This window comes from Phaenicophaeus curvirostris, chromosome 21 (genome assembly GCF_032191515.1).
Source record: "Phaenicophaeus curvirostris isolate KB17595 chromosome 21, BPBGC_Pcur_1.0, whole genome shotgun sequence".
Taxonomy (NCBI): Eukaryota; Metazoa; Chordata; class Aves; order Cuculiformes; family Cuculidae; genus Phaenicophaeus; species Phaenicophaeus curvirostris.
This window is the reverse complement of record NC_091412.1, coordinates 2,257,340-2,275,021: the sequence shown is the minus strand read 5'-3', so window position 1 is coordinate 2,275,021 and position 17,682 is coordinate 2,257,340. Positions and strand designations below refer to the sequence as shown.

Genomic DNA, 17,682 nt, shown 5'->3' with positions numbered 1-17,682 from the left:
GGTGCTGCTAAGGGTGAGGCGCTGACTGCTGTGCAGGTTCCTAAATTATAGCTCTGCTGTTTCTCCCAGGAGGCACAGCCTGCTGTGCTCAGGAAATGTTCCGTGTCCTTCAGCGGGATGAATTTGGCCTTCAGCGATCCCCTTCCAGGCCAAATCCCTCGCATTATTTTCTTTCTTCTTCCAGACTTGTTGAGCTTCTGCAAAGTGCTGCCAAATCTGAGAAGAAGGACAAGAAATTGCCCAGTGTAGCGTTTGATTTGCTACAAGTTTCACTTAAGGAAGGTGCCTTTGAACTGTTCTGGAAAGAAGGTGTGGAGAATGGACTACTGAAGGAGAAATCAGGACCCGTGAGGTTTGTTTTAGCATAGTTTGTTTGTTGTTTTCCATATTCTCCTTCTGTTTCTTGCCCCAGTCTTTCTGCTGCCCTCTCTTAGGAAGGTACCTACAGTTTCTCATGACCCGTATGAGAACACTTGCTTTTGATTATTTGGGTATTCATGGGAAACTCAAGAGGGTGCCTAAATTCTGGAGTTAATTAGTATGTCTCAGAATTATGACATATGACAAATTTGAAATTAAATTTAACCTGACAGAAAATAAAGGTAACGCACCACGTCTCTGTCTTACCCTTGTATGTGGCTTTACTGGTATGCCTCTGCCTGAGAGAGAATCTTCTTTGTTTCCACCCAGTTACATGTGCTACCGGTTGCTGGGCAGTGCTCTCCCGTTGTTGTCTCTGGATCAGCTACAGATGGTTCTCAAAGGGAAGGTGATGCAGCACTACGGAGAACATGTGGTAACGACTCAGGTGTGTCTTCTGAAAGTTCTTGTCCTACTCGGGACTAAAGATCCTGTCCAGAGCAGAACTCCACTCTGCTCCCCTTTCTGTCTTCACGTCATTGCCTAGAGGAACGCTGAAGAGGGGCTTTTTATCAGGGAATGCAGGAATGGGATGAGGGGGAATGGTTTTCAGCTACAAGAGGGGAGATTGAGATGAGATCTTAGGGAGAAATGTTTTGCTGTGAGGGTGGGGAGGCCCTGGCCCAGGTTGCCCGGAGCAGTGGTGGCTGCCCCATCCCTGGAGGGGTTCAAGGCCAGGTTGGATGGGGCTTGGAGCCCCTGATCCAGTGGGAGGTGTCCCTGCCCGTGGCAGGGGTGGAACTGGGTGGGCTTTGAGGTCCCTTCCAACCCAAACCTTTCTATGATTCTATGATGTGGTATAAAAAAAATTTATGTAATTTTAGATCTTGGACTCTTAGTAAAAGTGAGGTTATTGTGTGACCACAGGGTGCAGTGGGCTGTGGTAAATCGTCATTGCCTGTTTGTGTCTTTTTGTTCAGACTAGTTTTAAGGGTTTTGAGATTTCCACCACTGACCCACCTGCTTTCATTGGTGTTGCTGAGAAAGCTCTAGTGATGAGTGAAGCAGAGGAAGGGCATCCCTCAGCATATTGGCAGTGTTATATGGTATCCTCTAGCAGTCCTTTTGATTTTGCATGTCCAGAAGCTCCTTTTTGTCTGTCGTTGTGCTGGATGTTGCAGAGACAAATAGGGACAACTCGTGCTTTTGTTTATGTTAGTGCTTATTTCGATAAGCACATCCAAGGTTTAAGTGCAAATTTTTGTTTGGGAACTGGATTTCGGAACTCCTCTTCCTCCTTCCCTCCTAGGAAGCCAGCAAACAGCACAGCCCTACAATAAAGGGAGGAAGAATAAAAGGGGAATATTGATAAAAACAGGATTTGGATTGACTTGTTGTGGTAACAATCCTAAACCTCCTCACGTGGGCCCAAAAAATCATTGCCCTCTCGGGAGAAATAGGACTTTGCAGACTTTCTTTTCTGGTATCAAAGCAGCAGTAGATGTGTGGGTTTGCTCTCAAAATAAAGCACTGTGATGCCTCCCTGTATTGACAAGCTTTCTCCAGGGTTTATCCGCTGATGGAGTTGTTTTCCTGTTTTTCGCTTGTAGCATGGTGAATCAGGCTGTCTTCTTCCCGCTGCATCAAAACCATGGTGAATTTAATCCCTGTCTATAACATACAAATCCACTGGAGGCAATGATTGACTAAATGGAAGGAGAGCCCCCTAACATTGTTGATGAGGAGGAAAAAGAAAAGATCTTAGTTTGAATTGGTGGTTTTGTGGGTTTATTTTGTTTCATTTTGTTCCTTGACACGGGTTGTTTGTTTTGAAAAGCAAATACTGTTATCTTGTACTTTCTTAAAGGATTCTGGTTGTTGTTGGAGATGGAACTAGACAAAGCTCAATTCTAATATTTACTGACAGTTATCTTCCGAAATCCACTTTTTTTCAACAGAGGAGCAAATGTCCTTGATTTGCTTTTGTTGAGAGGTGATGGATGAAGCCCCTGTTATTAGTGCACTTACAGCAGTCTCTGTGGAGTTTTTCTCCCAGCTTTCGTACTGGTGCATGAGCATTGAGTTCTCCAGCAGTGGAAGCAAGAGCTTGCTCAGTTGTGTTTTGCCTGAGTTTTCTTACAGGGATATTTATGTTATTGTTGGATGCATTTGTAGTTGATTAGGAATTTATAGCCCCTTTATTTGAAAGAACGGTGTTCCCTAGACTTTGATTACTGCTTCTGCACCTGCCAGATCTCTGTATTAATTGTAACACTACCAAACAAATTGTTTTATTAATATACAGAAGCTACATTGCACTTTTAGAATGAAGCCACAGCTTGCCTCCTTCAAGGCTTCTCCTGTTATGCTTTTTTTTTTTTTTTCCTGGAACAAATGAGTGGGATTGAACACTGGGGGCTATGAAAGAACATTAGGAAATGGGATGTACAAAGAGGTGGGATGAGTCCTGGTGGTCTGCAAGCTGCTAGACAGCTTTGCAAGGCCAGCAGCCTACCAGCTGTGTGCCTTGAGGGTCAGTGGCAGGACTGAGGTCAGGACTCAGCACAAACCAGCAACACCTCAGGATATGTTTTTTTAGGTTAAACATCTCAACTCCCCCTCTTTTTAGAATGTCTCCATGCTTCAGAGACATCAGGGAGAGGAGGTGGGATTCGTTCAGTCAGCAGGCTCCAGGGCTGCTAGTTGGCACTGGAATTGATTGGAGGGAGTTTCCAAATTGAGGGGAAGTCTAAGGCAGATGATGTGAGAAACATCCCGGATTTTCACCCAAAATAAGAGTGCATCAGCCTTGGAGCTTAACTGCTTTGGCCAGCGTGTGGTCCAGCCTGCTGTTGGGGAAGACACAAATTAAAGAGTTGAAGTTGGTACATGGCAGGATTCTGTGGTTGCTCACAGCGATAGCTGCGATGTGGGAAGGACGATGAGGTGAAATTCATGACTTGTTGTATGCCTTATCACAGATGTTCGAGCATGTGACTTGGATTTGCTTACTGCAGTCAAATCTGTACAGTGATTTGTACTCATAAAGACTCTTGAACTCTGTGCTAGGTTCCTAACCTGCTCGTTTGACCGTGTTTTTCAGCTTCCAGACCGATTTAAGTTTGCTCCAGAGATGGAAGGATACATAGATGAATTTCTGAAAAGCTGTGATGACACAGAGAGGCAGCTGGCGGTGGTGATTGGCTTCTCTACTCTCACCAATCAAGGCTATCCAGTGTTTTCTGGCTCTTCCAGGATAGTTGTACACCTGCAACCAGTGACATTGCAAAAATATGTTGCCTGGCTCAAAGACATGTTTCTCAAGCCAGACTTTGACTGTTGTTTAGACTTCGCAAGTAACCGGCAAAAACAGAACCAGGAAAATGTAAACACGTGAGTGTATGGATAATGCACCTTCCTCTTCTCTTTCTGGTTAGTGGTTAGAATAGCTGCCTGTGTGAAGTCTCATTTGGACAGCCAATGTTTACTTGCTCTCTTGAGTTGACAGTTGTTGCCTGTTCTGTCACAGAAGGTTTAGCCCCAGCATCTGACTCTCTTGCTGGGACAAAATTAAATCCTGGAAATAGGAGCAGACAGTGCGAACCAGCCAACCTGACCAAAGCAGACTGCATCACCCAAGAAATCTTTGCTCTTCCCTTTCTAGCCCTTACGTCTCCCTTGGCAAAAATCTCCAGGGGCTTTTGTTTTACCTATAGATTCTCAGGTCTTTGTAGGAGTTGTGCATCCCTTTTACATGGCTGTTAAACTGCCCTGACTGCTCTCATTTCCTTGGCCCACAGCAAAGTACCCGCTTCCATGTCTCAAGAGTAGCCTGTAAATACTTATATCCTTGATAGGCACGTGGAGGGATTTCCAGCTAGGAAAACTTCCCAAGAGAAAGTTCTGTCCTCTTTGTCACTTTTTCTGGCTGAATACCCAGAACTTGGTGCTGTGGGTACTGGGTTGCTTGCAGGGGCTTCTTCTAAAGAAGATGTGGACAGGTAAAACAACACATCTGTGTGCTGCTGTCAGTAGAGTGAGGTTATAGGTGCACTGCTGCGGTTCTTGAAGTGCTTTTTGGTAAAATGCAGTGTCTTTAACATAAAAAATAGCAAACGTGAGAAGACTGTATCTTTTCTTACGTACCTGTTGCTTTTTCACTGCATAACTTTATGTAAAGCCTCTAAATGCTTGAAAGTCCCCTCTTGTTGCAGTGGGTTGTGTGAATTGTATTTATTTCGGGATAGTGTTCAAACTACTGATTGTGTCTGCTTCCTTATTGAAAGGGCACAATATAAGATAAATCGATTAAGGAAATGGATCATCCACCGCCTCGCTAACATCATTGAAAGTCAAGCACAAAAAGACGAGAGCCTCGTGATGGACATTTCCAGGTGAGAATGATTTAAAGACTGAATGCCACATGTGCTGGGAATAATTCTGTTTAGCTCTATAGCAATATTCCAAGTAAGCTGTCCCCACAACAAATTCCGTAGCAGAAATATTCCAGAATCATAGAATGGTTTGGCTTGGAAGGCACCATGAGAGTCATCCAGTCCAACCCTCCTGCAGTGAGCAGGGACATCTTTAACCAGGTCAGGTTGCTCAAAGCCCCATCAAACCTGATCATGAATGTTTGCAGGGGTGATGCATCTCCCTCTTTTAGTTTAAAACCCCTCCTCATTTAGTTTAAACCCCCCGCCCCTTATCCTATTGATAACATAAATCATTACAGAGACTGGTTTCTGTTTACAAAATACCTTCTACAGAGCTGGACAAATTCTTGTCATAAGTAATTCAAGCACTTAAAATTACCTCGGTGCCATTTGTTTTCAGTAGATTTTAGGTTCCTGCTTACCTAGACTGCTTGAAGATGTTACTTCTAATATTTGCATCAACACTTAATAAGCATTTATCTGTCAGTTTAAAAATCTTGGAGAAAAAGACCAAAATCTGACAGTCTGAGTATTGTATTGTGTGGCCTCACCTCTGTACCTCGAGAAATGGATCTTACTGCAAATAGTGACTTTTTTTTTTTCAGTGCTTGGACATCCTTGAATAATAATGCGATGAATATGTGGCACTATTTGGTTTGCACATGTGGGCTGGTTTTGCTTTATGACCAAGCTGACTCTTAATTTTGTCTTTGTTTCTCTCCATTCCAGGTTTTGCTTCTTCCATGCTTTCTTTAAGGCTAAGAAAAAGACTCCCCAGATACATGAGGCGAATGTCCTTCCATCAGAGCCCCTAGATGAACAGGCTCATTCAGTGACAGAAAACTACTTCTTTGGGTAAGGATTTTGCTTATGTACTTTCAGCTTGGAAATTCCTCTTTTTTTCTGGGGGTGAGATCAGCCTGCAAACAGCAGGGCAAGAGGTTTGGGATTGTGAGCTACTATTGGAGCGTTTGTTTGCCTCCAGGACCAGGGAATGGCTTTTTTTTAAGGAGATACTAGGTGGATTTCCTTAAGATCCTTACATTTTGTCCAATAATAACAACGTAATTTTGCATGGCAAACCTGCTGACTACACATATGATGATCAGATGGATGTAGACTTGAGCTCAGACTGCTTTTTCTTGTAAGATTTCTGTTGCCTCTCTTGGAAGCTAGAAGTGGAAGGACCAAAGAGAGAGGTTTTTCAAGTTGCTGTTGGCTTTGTGTCTGCTCTGCGGTCCTCCCTGTACCACGGGAGATGGAGTTGGTAATAACAGATGCTTTTAGATGATTGTCCAAGCTGGTGCTCCAACCTCAGTGGAGGGAAAGCAGAGAGGGCTTGGTGGGACACAGACTGGGAAACAACTAAGAACAGTAGTCAGTGAGACATCAAGCTGTACATTACTGTGCTTGAGTGCATGCATGGGCTGAAACTTTGGTCCTGTGAATCTGGCTTGAAATGAGCGACTGGAGCGCTGGGATGAGAGTGCTCTGCCAGTGAGTGTTGCTTTGGAAGGCGTGAGAAGGCTGTCTGGCTCCTCTGACAGTAACATGCTGGCTATTTTTCTTGCAGGTTGCTTCAGAATTTAAACACCTTGACTGTTTTGGGAGATACAGCGAAGGCTGCAGCCTTGAGGGAGAAGCACATCCATGGTGTGACTGCAGATGGGAAGCTCTGGATCTTTCTCCTTGTTCAATACGCCAACAAGCTGCTCTCCAGTGGGCATGTCAAAGCTGTGAAGCCTTTTACTGAGGAACAGAGGGATGCCTGGGAGAGGTGAGATTGGGCTAATAAAAGAGAACTTGTCTTCTCTCCTTCTGCTGTTGTTCTGGCAGCTGTAACAGAGCCATTTCACGGCAGTGGTAGTTCTGTTTCTTCCCTTTGAGCATCCTGCACCTGTAACTGGGTTTTGGAATGCCTCTCTCTTTCTCATTACCCTATTCCTTCTGTGTGTTAACTATGTGTAGGTGACCATGTCCTTTTCTATTTTTGCTCATAATCCCTCTTCCAAACATGACTGTAACCCTGCTAATCTTTTCCTGTAATAATGCCTGGACTGACTTCTCAGTGACTCTTTTCTGAGCTTGATTTCCCAGGGGTCTGTGCCTTGGCTCTAGCATTAGGGATCTGTCCTGTGCCCATGTTAAGAGGTTTTTATAGGCTATCCAAGGTGAGATGCTATCGTTGGTTAAAGGTTTTATATTATAGATGTCCAGGTTCAATAAATTAAATGTCAGGTACAGAAAATTATCCTATAGATTTGGTCGTGTTTTTAGTCTGATCATAAGAAAGGATTTGTTGTTGTGAAAGACTCAGGAGAATTTCTTTCTTCAGAACACTTCAGGCTGTGAAGAATTTGCAGAAGAAGGAAAATAAGTCAGACAGTGCCAAAGTAGTTGCTTTCCAGCAACTTCTGCTTTTAATGGCTATTCATCTTTTCAAGGTAAGACCTCTGAAGCATATTTGATGGGTGTAAAATGGGCTGATAGCTGGGCTTGCTGAACACTGAGCTAGGGAGTTTCTTTGTGTTCAGAGGTGCAATCTTTCACAGGCTCTGGCTTCTAGAAATGGGCAATTGACAGCTAATAAATTGTAATTCTTACACTGACTGTAGACAGAGGGGCAAAGCTTGGCCTGAGCATTAGTTTTGCCCTTGATTTGCTGTCGAATGGAGTGATTTTTACTTAGGTTCGTATTTTCTTCTGCAAAGGCATTGTAGTAGCCAATTTTAGTATCTGTGCCTGTTTAGAGAGGTCTCCAGGTCCTGGGTCTATTCCTTCTGTTGCTGTTGGTAGTGGGGAGCTCAGAGGGGGTGTTTACTGTCTGCTTGTGATCCAACAGAATCCATCAGAAACAATGGATGTTCTGAGTGACCTTCTGAACTGCACAGAGAGGGCGTTCAGCAAAGAACCTGAGCATAAAAAGACTGGTGAGCCCTTTCTATGGAAAGAAATGGAGAGGGGTGGTTAATGGTCTGTCTAAAGACAGAAAGTGGCAGTTCTGCATTTGTGAAACCCTGACTGCATCAGTTCTGGCTTGATGCACTTAGCCCCAGGAGAATCCCTTCTCCTTCAGACCTTTTCCTTGTCTTTCTAAATCACTTGTCCCTTACTCCAGCAAAGCATTTGTGTTCCTGTGTGCCTTTTAAATGGTAGGTGGGCTTCAGAGCTGACTGTTCTTGAGATGAGCAGTATCCAAGGAAGTTCACTCTCTCTGAGTCGTTGTTCTGCACTGGCCAGGAGCTTGCCTGAGGTGGTGGGGTCTGTCTGCCAAGGCAAAGCTGCGGGCTCTCCTAACGCTTGACAGGCCTGAAACTTGGGCTGAAACTTTCAGAGCTCAGGTTCTGAGCAAACTACATGTGTTCTGTGTGTAAACACAGCCTGTTTGCTGATTGTCTTTGGTTAGGGTATGGATCTAGGCTGTAACTCAGCTAGGAGAGAACCTGGCTTGGTCTTTTGACATCCTCTCTATGGTCTTGTTGTTCTTAAATATCTGTGTAAATTTGAGGGTACTTGTGAAAATAAAGGCTGTAGTTGTATGGTGGCTTGGTTGTATGTAGATCAGGATTTCCAAACTTCTGGACAAATGGACCAGTTTCAAATGTCAACTCTTTTCATGGGCTGCTGTGACTTCTGATCCAGGTTGGACAGGACTTTGAGCAGCCTGATCTGGTGGAAGATGTCCCTGCCTTTGGCAGAGGAGTTGGAACTGGATGATCTTTAAAATCCTTTTCGACCCAAACCATTCTATGATTCCATGATTTAGTTGGAAACACTATCAGATGTGTATACTCACTCACTTGTTGCTGATGGCTTTACTGTGGCCAAGTTGGGCTCGCAGGGTCTGCAGAACTACGAATCTAAGTAATGATGAACGGTAGATTTTGTTACCTGGTGAGGCTTTGTGGTGGCCTGAAGACAACTTCAGGCACGCTTCTCCCTATAGTTGGTAGCCTTCCAATACAACTACCGTCTTTAGCTTCACCCTTGATTATTTCTGGTCTGTGTTGCTGAATGAGTACTTCCAATAGTCACCTGGAAGGACTATCTTTTTTCCTTGATGAATCATTTTGCACTCTTATTGCTGTGCCAATGCTCTGGTTTTGTGCCTTCCTGACACTGTAAATTTGTTTCTGTGCAGATGATGCAGAGCCGGGATGGATTGAGGTGATGGTGGAAATCCTTCTCTCCCTCCTTGCCCAGCCCAGCCTACTTCTACGTCGGATTTCCAAGAGTGTGTTTGTACGGATATGCCCTAATCTGACCAAGAGGGGCTTGCAGCTGATCCTGGATGTAAGTGAGGCATGAGGTCTCTATTTTGGGATTCAATAAAAGCCTCCTTGATTTAGAAGATGTCTGACGATGTGTGCTACTGAATTTTAGATGTAGCTCACAGTGAGTTGGGATTTGGGTTTGAGTTTCTTTGCTTGTTTGTTTAATGGGAACCTGAGATCTGCTAACTTTGAGCTGTCGTCTTTGGTAGTTTTAGGCCGAAGGTTCAGTTTATATAGCTGGTAGATTTTCTATGTGAGTATAAATGGTAATAACTTCTTTTTTCTAGAAATGTTGAGCATAGAGGTGCTAAAGATAGGTGATACTGAAAATCAGAATTGATTGTACTACTGAGTAAGGAGGTGTCTTCTGATAGAGTAATACGTGGATTACAAAGATGAGCTGTTGGATACTTCAAATGATGACCCCAGTACTTCATTTGTAACAAAACAAAATGTGTGATGTCACCAGCCTTTTCAGTTTTCTCCACCTTTTAGTTTGTTATAGAAAGAACTTAGCGTGTTAACAAACATGAAGTTATAAGCCAGAAAGTTATGCCCTTATTTACTATTTCATTATTCAGATGGCTTCCTGTGCCCAAATCCAAATCCGTGCCTGTTACGCACACGAAATGCATCAAAACAAAACACTGAAACCCCACAAATCCCTCTTTTTTTGCAGGTTCTTGATCCATATGAAGAGCAAAATGAAGAAAGTGCTGTTGTTGTGATGGAAGAATCGGGCAAAAAGATCAAATCTGCACAGGACGCGGTAATTACGTGCCATTGCCTGTGACAAATACTCTTCAGACCTTCGCTGTGTAAAAATAATGTGTCTCTGATCTGTGGTAACAGACGCATTTCTCTGTCTTGAGTAAAATGGCTGTTGCTCTGTTAAGATTTATTTATAAAGTGAACACACAAATGGCTGATTGGTAGTATGTGTTTTGGCCTTGAATGAAAAAGCAGTTTTAGGTGTGGCTGTTTGAATAGATGCTGTCCTGACATTAGCATGGGCCTCTTTTGTAGCTGCAGACTGAATAGTTTCTGTGGTATGCAGCCATCTGAATTAAAGATCTCGGGTTTTAAGAACTGCAGAGATTTGAGTCACAAAGCACTACAAGCATTAGCAGAATGCAGAGACAGATGGGGGCTGTTACTTCAGATGTTTTTTGGAAGCTTGTTTCTGATTCTCATTTTACATGACAGAGAAGTCTGTTATGTTCTGCTTTTAGTTCTTGGGAAGACCTGGTATCTCTTTATCTGGAGTGTTTTTACTTGAAGCTAAGGGCTGGAAGCAAAGCAGTGGGGTGAGGGGAGGCTGGAGTTTTTATTTCTGACCAGTGACACGCAGAATCACAGGGTTGGAAAAGACCTCCAGGATCATCGGGTCCAACCATTCCTATCAACCACTAAACCATGTCCCTGAGCACCTCATCCTCCTATCTTTTAAATACCTCTAGGGATGGTGACTCCACCCCCTCCCTGGGCAGCCTCTGCCAGTGCCCAGTGACCCTTTCTGTGAAAAATATTTTTCTGATGTCCAGCCTGAACCTCTCCTGGTGGAGCTTGAGGCCATTCCCCCTTGTCCTGTCCCCTGTCACTGGGAGGAGAGGCCAGCTCCTTCCTCTCTACAACCTCCCTTCAGGTAGTTGTAGAGAGCAATGAGGTCTCCCCTCAGCCTCCTCTTCTCCAGGATAAACAACCCCAGCTCTCTCAGCTGCTCCTCATAAGGCCTGTTCTCCAGCCCCCTCATCAGCTTCATTGCTCTTCTCTGGACTCGCTCCAGAGCCTCAACATCCTTCTTGTAGTGGGGGGCCCAGAACTGAATACCTGAGAACTGAGTAGGGCTGGAAGGATGGTGGAGTCAGGAGATGAACTTTTCTTCCTCAGGATGAAGAAGGAAGCGAGGGTTCCTCAGATGAAGACTCTGAGGAAGAGAATGACAGTGGAGATGAGGAAAAGAATGAAGAAGTTGATGATAACTTCCGCAGTCAGCTGATGAATATGCTCCAAGCAGGGAATGCATTGGTACGTGTTCATTGCATGCCTCGAAACAGATACCAAGAGAGATGGGGTGGTGAAAGATTATCTCATACTCACATCCTATCTGAGCTGATGCAGAGATAACCCTGGCAGTTATCTTTGTATGACTTTTGAAGCAGGAGGTCAGGATCTTCAAAACAGGCTGTGGTAATAAGTCACTTGTTCTTCTCTTTATTGTTAAGTGTGTCTTGAGTGCTTTTGCTTGTCCAGTCTCACCCAATACAGCTTGTATCCTGCCTGTAATAAATGAGATTGATGTCAGCTAAAGCACTGAGGCACTTCTACGTGGTGCCTGTATTCGCTGGGCTATATGGAGGAGTGTGATCCCTGCAGGCCACTCTGGAGACTTGTAGCAGCATTGGAGTGTGGTTTAATGATTCCTATAAAGGCTGCAGACACAGCAATATATAAACCTCTTTACTGAAGGAGCAACAGCACAGAGTGGGGCAGTGTCAAAACCACTGCCTCTTCCCTCTCCCGATTCTCTAGCTCTACGTGTTAGTGCTGTGCAGCATGGATTACCTAAAAGGAAATACAAGCTAGATTTCTCATGGGTCTGAGCATCTGTTTTGCCTCCCCACGTTGTTATTCTGGGTCCAGAGGGAGCTTCATCCCTACTGTGAATCTGGTCTTAGCTGTGGTTCTTTTCCCACTGTCTTTTTGAAGTATGTGGAGTAACATATTGGTTTTGCATTCAAAAAACAAAAGGAAGGAGACGAGAGTGATGAAGAGCTGGATGATGAGGCCATGATGGCTCTTGACAAGAACATCTCAGCCCTTTTTGCGGAGCAGCAGAAACGGATCCAGGCAAAGAAGGATGAGAAAGGCAGGATACGGAAAGAGAAGATCCTACGGAGGGATTTCAAGATTAAGGTGCGAGATAAATGTTTGGTGTGAAGACATGTTAGTTGTAGCTGGCTGCGTGCCATGAGCTACTCAGCAGTGAACAGCTTGGGCATTGGTGCATCTCGTGAGCTCCTGGAGGTTGGGGCTGGATTGTTCTGACTTTGTACAGCACCTGGCATGGGAAGAGTGAGATTGGGGGCTTCACATGCCTACTTCAAAACAAAAAACAGGACTGTACTATCACTGAACCATGGTGATAATGCTGATCTGAAGTGCTTCAGTTTATTGGGTCCTTCCCGCCATGTACCCCAGGGTCAATGCCCATCAGTTGATGGGCCTTAGTGTGACGTGCGTAAAATCCCTCTGACAGTTTTGCAATGGAAGGGTTGTTTTTTGTTATGCTCACAGAATCTGGAGGATTATGGCTGACACCACCTTGTTATTTGTGACTGAAATACTGACTTCAGGCCACCAAGTGTCAGCATGGGCTGTCCAGGACACTCGGCCATCCAACTCTGCTCACCTTTAGAAAAGTCTGGTGCTGGTTTAGCTGAAATGTAGATTGAATGGTGTAGTGAGCCTTTGGCTTTACTGCATTTTCATTCTGATGGTGTGCTGTAAGAGGCTGATTTTATGCTAATGCACTGTCTGGAAGTCAAGGTGGGGGCTTGCAGGGGTGAGAGCTGTCAGTCAGTGGTGCTAACAGAGATCTGTGCCACGTTACAGCGACTGCAGTGGCCAGGTGGGCAGCAATTCTCATAACTGCTGTTTCTAAATGGTCTCACTGCACAAAACAGGCTCAAGTCCACAGACAGCCTTTAATCCTCAGCTTCAAATTTGTAACTTTGAGTTTCTCAGGGCCTAGCGTTACAACTGATAGCAGAAGATGTGTGGATCTTAGCTGCGAATAGTTTTCTTCAGCCCCCATCCAGCCGCTGCCCACTTGGGTCTGAAGGAGCTGCTCTGGGTATATCAATCATGTGTTCTTATCTGCATTAGTTCTCATGCCAGTAACTCTGTCTTTGCAGGTGCTGGATCTGATTGAAGCATTCTTGGTTAAGCAATCGGAGAACCCATTGGTGTTTGACATTATTGAGCCCCTGCTTCGAGTGATTGAGCAATGCATGACCTCGGATTCGGACAAGCAGGAGGTTGACTTCCTCCAGAAAACAGCCAACATCTTCAGGTAAACGTCCTTAGTCCTCCAGGTAATAGGTGGTGGCTTTCGATAGACACTAGTGGTGTTGGTCGAATCCTAGAAGTTGGTTTTTCTGAGGTGGAAGACAAATGCTATATTTATGGGTGATGTAGAATTAGGTTACCCACACCACACCCACTGGGTGTATAGTCATAGCCTGCAGGAAGGAAGTTAGGATCTGTGTTTTCTAGTCTAACGGACTTCAAGTGTTTGCAAAACTTAAAGAATAAGCGTTGTTGTCACAGTCATGGTGCCATGCCGTATCTCCACAGGCCTCTGACCTCTGAGTCAGACCAAACATATCAGCTCCCTAGACTCACAAAGTTGCTGCTGTGGCTGGAGCAGGACTCCCAACAAGTCGTTATTAAGACAGGCACGGTGCACATTCTCTCTGTTCACGGTCAGAAGTGAGGCACAATACAAGCTGGACGCAGAACTAACGTGTGGTGTGTGATGCAATGACTGCTCTGCACACCACTGCCTGACGTCCTCAAAAGTGTTTTTAGCTCTGCTCTCTACCCTGTGTTCAGAAACAGCCTGAAAAGGCAGGGTTTGGGGCAGACAGTCCCCTTTGTGGGAGCTCTGGAGGAAACTTAGAATCATAGAATCACCAGGTTGGAAGAGGCACACTGGATCATCGAGCCCAACCATTCCTATCAAACACTAAACCATGTCCCTCAGCACCTTGTCCACCCGTACCTTAAACCCCTCCAGGGAAGGTGACTCAACCACCTCCCTGGGCAGCCTGTTCCAGTGCCCAATGACCCTTTCTGTGAAGAATTTTTTCCTAATGTCCAGCCTGACCCTCCCCTGGCGGAGCTTGAGGCCATTCCCTCTCGTCCTGTCCCCTGTCACTTGGGAGAAGAGCCCAGCTCCCTCCTCTCCACAACCTCCTTTCAGGGAGTTGTAGAGAGCAATGAGGTCTCCCCTCAGCCTCCTCTTCTCCAGGATAAACAACCCCAGCTCTTGACTGCCTAAATATGTTCTTGAAGAAGAGAAGCAGTACGTTGCCTCACCCTTCATGCCACAGCAACGACTGCTTCCTTTGCTGCCCCCAGCTAGCACCATCTTTGTTCATGCGTTGCCCCGAGCCCAGCGGTAAGGACTCATAGCTCTTTCTGTAGGTAATTGCTTGGGCTTTGTTTTTGATGTTCTTTCAGGAACTCACTGTGCCGAACTAAGCAGTACTGCAAGAGAGTGGATGCTCTGAAAAAAGATTTGCATGATTTTGTGGAGAGGCTAGTGAAAAAAGCCTGCAAGCACACTCACTCTTCAGTGGCTCTCTATTATTTCAGGTGAGTATTAAAAATGAGCATGTCTGCTCTGTGCTGGGACCATGGCTGCTCCTAAGCAGGTATAATATTGCACGTTATAGCAGTTCTGGGAAGTGAGAGACTCAATGAAGGCTGGTGCTGGCATCTGTGTCTTACGTGAGGACTAGTCAGTCATCCTGGCTGTCTGAAGCATTTTTGAACCGATGTCCTTTTTTTGGTGATTTCCTTCTGTGAGCCCTGTGATACAGGAGCGATTTGGTACAGCTTTGCTGACAGTCACGGCAAGCGCTTCCTTGAGGCTTCATTGGGGAGTAATGGGTTGTGTGTGATTCAGTGCGGGAATGAGTGTAATTTATAGTCTGTCTGAAATGATCGTTCTGCAAATACTCTAGTTTCCTGTCTCTATGATAGCACAATGAGGACAATAACGATTATGGCTCCTGACTGTACATATCAGTATTCACTCCTTTGCCATCAAATATGGGTGGATTGGGATAAGCTGTACGTGTATCCGTTAGGAAATATGTGCCTAGTTAATACAGCGTGTCTCAAAAGCAGCAGACTGTCTGCATGCTCTCTCAGTTGATCTGCTGGAGTTCTCCAGGCGTGCAGCAGCCTGGGCTGAGAGCTGCACTGCAGCGCTGCCAGAGCTGTGCAGGCTCCAAAATCCTGGGTGAATGCAGAAGTCCTCAAGCAGTGCTGGTCAAACCAGATAGGAAACAGCAGGAGCTTGAGGAATGCAGGCTGAGAGCAGGGACGTCTGACTGCAGTGATGGATAATGAAAAGATGCAGCCTCCCAAGATCTATTAGTCTTCAGGTTGGCAAAAATGGATTAGAGTGAGAGAAGGGCCCTCTCGAACTCTCCAACCCTGCCTTGGTACAGAACAAGCCCCCTGCATCACTTGGCCCCCAGGTGCCTTTGCAGTAGCTCCAAGACGCTGTGGTAACTGCTATGTTTTTTGCTGTTCCTTTCCTTTTTCAGTGCCTCATTATACCTGCTCAAAGTGTTGAAAGGAAACACGTCCAATAAGTCATCGGCTCCTACCCCTCTGCCAGAGAAACAGAGTGATGCCGTCCCACAGGCTGCTCAGGTGAGGCAGTGGGCTGCTCTTGAGGGTGGTGCCAGTGAAGTTGCATTGCCTCATTTTGCCGAGTGGGCCTTGCTTATTCAGTCTCACTGCTCCTTCTGCCTGCAGATACCCGTCTGCGTGATTTGTTTTCCGTAAAGCTGTCACATTCCCCATCCCCTTCTGCCCCTTGTCCTTCTGCCTTTGCAGTGCTGGCTTGCCTGTGGCCACCAGGGACTGCTAATGTACAGTGGATTGAGGTTAATTGCCTTGGGAGCCTGATGTGTATTTATGGTGCTCTCCTGGCTGATTTGCTGTTTGTTCATTAACCTCTTGGCAGTCACTATTGTGTTGTTTTCCAGGAGGGTGCTGAGGAGCAGGGAGACACAGGATGGTGGTGAATGAGAGCAAATTCCTTTTTCAGTGAGGTTTGGGCTGAATTATCTCAGGGTGAAGAGGCTATGGAGCATCCCTGATTTCCGTGGTAGTTGTTTGCGGGGAAACTTTTTGTCTGGTTGTGCTGTGGGTGCCTATTACTCAGGGAGCTGTACTACCTGGTTCCCTTTCACCTCCTGTCTCTGCTGAATTTCACAGATCTCTGGATTTGGTGACTGTGTATATGGGGCATCCCAGTCCAGTCACCTCCACTAGAAACTTAGCAAGTAGTGTTTCATCAGCTGGTTGAACCTCTGAAGGTTCATAGCTGCTTCTGAACCTCTCAGATTCTGTACAGAAGTTGGTGCCTTAATGTTGTAGTTGTTTTCGGGGGCAGGAAAACAAACAGGGCTACCTCATGACAAGGAAGGGCCTGGAAATTACAAACACTGAGCTGTTATTAGCAGCTGAGATGATAGCCAGTGTTTCTGAGGCTTAGTGAGAGACCAGGAGTGTTAATCCAAGCAGCTCTTGTTTTATGCTGGGCCTTTCTGAGAAGAAAAACAGAGATTTATGGGGACTACAATCAACATGCTTGGTGTTGAGGCTAGAGTGAGACAAGATTCGCAGCATGCTTGTGCTTCCTTGTACTTCCCAGGGAAGGTTGTTATTCCTGCAGGAACAGAGCTGTGGTCTTGGTCAGCCAAGGACACAACCAGCAGCTGAAGCAAGTTGCTGGTTTAAGGGAGGTGCTGCGGTTCAGTTTGTGTGATGCTGCTGATGCTGATGTTGTGTTGAGGCTAGGAGGGTATTGCAGCGGGGAAACGGAGACAAAGGTGTGTGGGGACGTTCCTGTGAGCTGTGCTTTGGGAGCATCGTCTGGAGCTTTTCAGTAAGCAGCAAAGTGGAGCTAGAGCAGGCCACATTTGTGGAAAATCCTGTGACTGTAGAAGAAACTTTTTACAGTAAACATCAGCATGGGAGGAGGAATCCATGTTTTCCCCTGCAGATGTGTATGTGAAATTAGTGTTAAATATAGAGACTTCATTGGGAAACTGGAGCCTTTCAAGATCTGGCTCCCCTGTTCCTCTCTAGCCTGGCTTTGGCTGCAGTGGCACTGCGAGTTTGACCTGAGAACAGGACACAACATTAGCACAGCTTTAACTTTTATAAGTTAATAAGTTAAAGCTGTGCTAATGTTGTGACCCGTTCTCAGGTCAAACTCGCACTGCTACTGCCATGGGGCCATGGAAAAACTCCTTGGATATAGGTTTGTAAAAAGCCCGTCCACTATTGGGAAGATCACAGCTTTGACCTCATGGGCCTTAATTTTTCTTTCTTCCCAAAGGACTGTGCTTCCCTGGCAATATGAGAAGGAATATCAGGATGTGATGCTCCGCACTTCGCTCTTCACTCACCTATGTGGGGCCTGTGCAGGTCTTGGCCAGTTGCTGGGTTTCTTCTTCCCCACCAGAGGGAGATATTGGAGCATTTACAAGGTTCTGGGACTGCTGGGTCCCTGAGCTTGGTGAAGGCTGGTCTGCTGGGTGCCTAGAAATCCTGGACAGAGCTGTGAAGTGCACATAGGTCTAGATATCCACATACACTAATATCTACAGATTCAGATAGTTCTGCAGCTGAGAACACCGGGTGTGCAGCACCGCTGCAAGAGGATGCACTATCATAGAATTGTTTGGGTTGGAAGAGACCTTAAAGATCATCCAGTTCCAACCCCCTGCCATGGGCAGGGACACGTCCCACTGGATCAGGCTGCCCAAAGCCCCATCCAGCCTGTCCTCAAACACCTC

At 45.6% G+C, this 17,682-nt stretch overlaps 1 protein-coding gene across 1 annotated transcript in view; it reads left to right on the top strand.

Moving 5' to 3' along the window:
• MYBBP1A (MYB binding protein 1a) overlaps window positions 1-17,682 on the top strand; it is a 68,121-nt gene that overhangs the window by 3,993 nt on the left and 46,446 nt on the right. Inside the window, exons 7-21 of the mRNA XM_069873919.1 lie at window positions 185-352; window positions 691-808; window positions 3,464-3,753; window positions 4,647-4,754; window positions 5,526-5,651; window positions 6,370-6,573; window positions 7,132-7,240; window positions 7,639-7,726; window positions 8,938-9,089; window positions 9,750-9,839; window positions 10,961-11,098; window positions 11,822-11,986; window positions 12,988-13,145; window positions 14,318-14,452; window positions 15,415-15,523. Of these exons, the coding sequence (XP_069730020.1) occupies window positions 185-352; window positions 691-808; window positions 3,464-3,753; window positions 4,647-4,754; window positions 5,526-5,651; window positions 6,370-6,573; window positions 7,132-7,240; window positions 7,639-7,726; window positions 8,938-9,089; window positions 9,750-9,839; window positions 10,961-11,098; window positions 11,822-11,986; window positions 12,988-13,145; window positions 14,318-14,452; window positions 15,415-15,523 (2,158 nt within the window). The remainder of the gene's footprint in view (window positions 1-184; window positions 353-690; window positions 809-3,463; window positions 3,754-4,646; window positions 4,755-5,525; window positions 5,652-6,369; window positions 6,574-7,131; window positions 7,241-7,638; window positions 7,727-8,937; window positions 9,090-9,749; window positions 9,840-10,960; window positions 11,099-11,821; window positions 11,987-12,987; window positions 13,146-14,317; window positions 14,453-15,414; window positions 15,524-17,682) is intronic.